Source organism: Perca fluviatilis, chromosome 12, assembly GCF_010015445.1.
Source record: "Perca fluviatilis chromosome 12, GENO_Pfluv_1.0, whole genome shotgun sequence".
Classification (NCBI taxonomy): domain Eukaryota; kingdom Metazoa; phylum Chordata; class Actinopteri; order Perciformes; family Percidae; genus Perca; species Perca fluviatilis.
This window is the reverse complement of record NC_053123.1, coordinates 38,182,859-38,185,358: the sequence shown is the minus strand read 5'-3', so window position 1 is coordinate 38,185,358 and position 2,500 is coordinate 38,182,859. Positions and strand designations below refer to the sequence as shown.

The 2,500-nt window shown below is 43.8% G+C and overlaps 1 protein-coding gene across 1 annotated transcript in view; it reads right to left on the bottom strand.

Annotated features, from left to right (window-relative positions):
• Nucleotides 1–2,500, bottom strand: part of LOC120569497 (myosin light chain kinase, smooth muscle-like) — a 71,457-nt gene that overhangs the window by 29,861 nt on the left and 39,096 nt on the right. The window contains exon 13 of the mRNA XM_039817353.1: nucleotides 684–731. Within this exon, the coding sequence (XP_039673287.1) occupies nucleotides 684–731 (48 nt within the window). The remainder of the gene's footprint in view (nucleotides 1–683; nucleotides 732–2,500) is intronic.

The following is a 2,500-nucleotide window of genomic DNA, read 5'->3' as shown; positions in this document are numbered from 1 at the left end:
ATCTATCACTCCTCTACATCTACCCTCTACACTGGTATCTATCACTCCTCCTCTACATCTACCCTCTACACTGGTATCTATCACTCCTCCTCTACATCTACCCTCTACACTGGTATCTATCACTCCTCCTCTACATCTACCCTCTACACTGGTATCTATCACTCCCCTCTACATCTACCCTCTACACTGGTATCTATCACTCCTCTACATCTACCCTCTACACTGGTATCTATCACTCCTCTACATCTACCCTCTACACTGGTATCTATCACTCCTCCTCTACATCTACCCTCTACACTGGTATCTATAATATGAGAATAATGCATCAGCTTGGAGAGCTTTGACATCCTTGGACTTGATTGTTATCCAAGAGTTGTGTGTGTGTCTGTGTGTGTGTTTGCATCTGTGTGTGCTTGAGTGTGTGTTTATGTGTGTTATCTGTGTGTGTGTGTGTGTGTCTGTCTGTGTGTGTGTCTGTATGTCTGTGTGTCTGTATGTATGTGTGTGTGTATGTGTGTGTGTGTGTGTGTGTGTGTGTGCGTCTGTCTGTGCCTGGTGTGTTTATGCATGTTGTGTGCGTCTCGGTCTCTGTCTGTGTGTGTGTGTGTGTCTGTATGTATGTGTGTGTGTATGTGTGTGTGTGTGTGCCTCAGTGTGTGTGTGTGTGTGTGTGTCTGTGTCACCTTGTTTGGGAGGAGTCTTGGCCGTGGGTTTCTTTATTCTGGCTTCACCTGAAACACAGAATGTAACCTGGTGAGTGAACGGTTGAACTTTCTGAATATCTCCGAGAGAGAGAAAACTAATCCTCCAAAATGGAAAAAGGTTTTTTCTTCCGTATGGAGTTTAACGACCTGTGGGGCAGATTTACAAGAAGAATGTGAAGCATCAGGATGTATGTCGGCTTCTTTATGGTTTAAACAAACAGCGAAAGGAGGAGGAGAAGAAGAATGTGAGACAGAGCGTCTCTGATGACCAAATATGGAGAATCTAAAAATAGATCCTCGCTGCTCAGGACGCAGGAAATACTTCCTCCAGGTTTCTAATTATTCTGACGCCTGCACACAGAGACGGACTGAGTCCATTTACTCAAACACTGAACTAGAGCAGGGACAGGAGTGATGGGTCCGTGTCTAGTTTGTCTGAAAAAGTGGATCCAACTACTCTGGGAATAGAATGACCAACGTGACAAGAAACGATTCAACAAAGAATGAAAGAAAAGATGAAAGAAAATGTCTGCTAGTCAGAAACTAGAGTCGAGTTCTCTCAACATGTGAATGAATTCAAAATGCTGTTTCTGTGAATGAACGGCTGCAGCTCTCACACACACATACACACAAACACACACACGCACACACACAGACATACACACACATGCACGCACACACCGCATGCACGCACACAAACACACACACACACACACATACACACAAACACACACACGCACACACACAGACATACACACACATGCATGCACGCACACACACACAAACAAACACATACACGTACACACACACACACACACACACACACACACTAACACATACACAGACATGCACGCACGCAAGCACAAACACGCGTACACATGTACATATGTACACACAGACACACATACATGCTCAAACACACACACACACACACACACACAAATACACACGTAGATATGTACACACACACAGACACACACACATGCACACACACAGACAGACAGACACACACATGCACACACGCACACATACACAAACAAACACATACATGTACACACACACACACACACACACATTCGTGCACACACACACATACACACACACACACTAACACATACATGCACGCACGCACAAACACGCGTACACATGTACATATGTAGACACAGACACACATACATGCTCACACACATTCACACACACACACACACACACACACAAATTACATGTACATATGTACACACACACACACTAACACATACATGCACGCACGCACAAACACGCGTACACATGTACATATGTAGACACAGACACACATACATGCTCACACACATTCACACACACACACACACACACACACAAATTACATGTACATATGTACACACACACACACGCACACACACACACACACACATACACATACACACACACAGACACACACGCACAGACACACGTACACACTCAGCAGAAATGTAAATAAGGAAAATGTTTTGGAAATGTTTTGTGTGACGAGGTGAATGTTTCTGAAAGATGAAATCAGCAGAGAGATAAGAGTGAGAGGCTCGTATTGTGACAGTCTCTTCCTGGTGCGTTTGTTTGGTCCTGAGGGGCAGCCGACCGGGTGGAGTCTCACCACAAACTCTAAAAACACTCTGATAAACAATCAGATTCTTAATAACGTTAACATCGCATCTGGGAAGGCACAATTATCAAACAAACAACATTTAACCAACTTCTTCTGGAGAACAGTTTGGGAAGGAAAGTGTAACATTATATAACTATATAGTTATACATATACT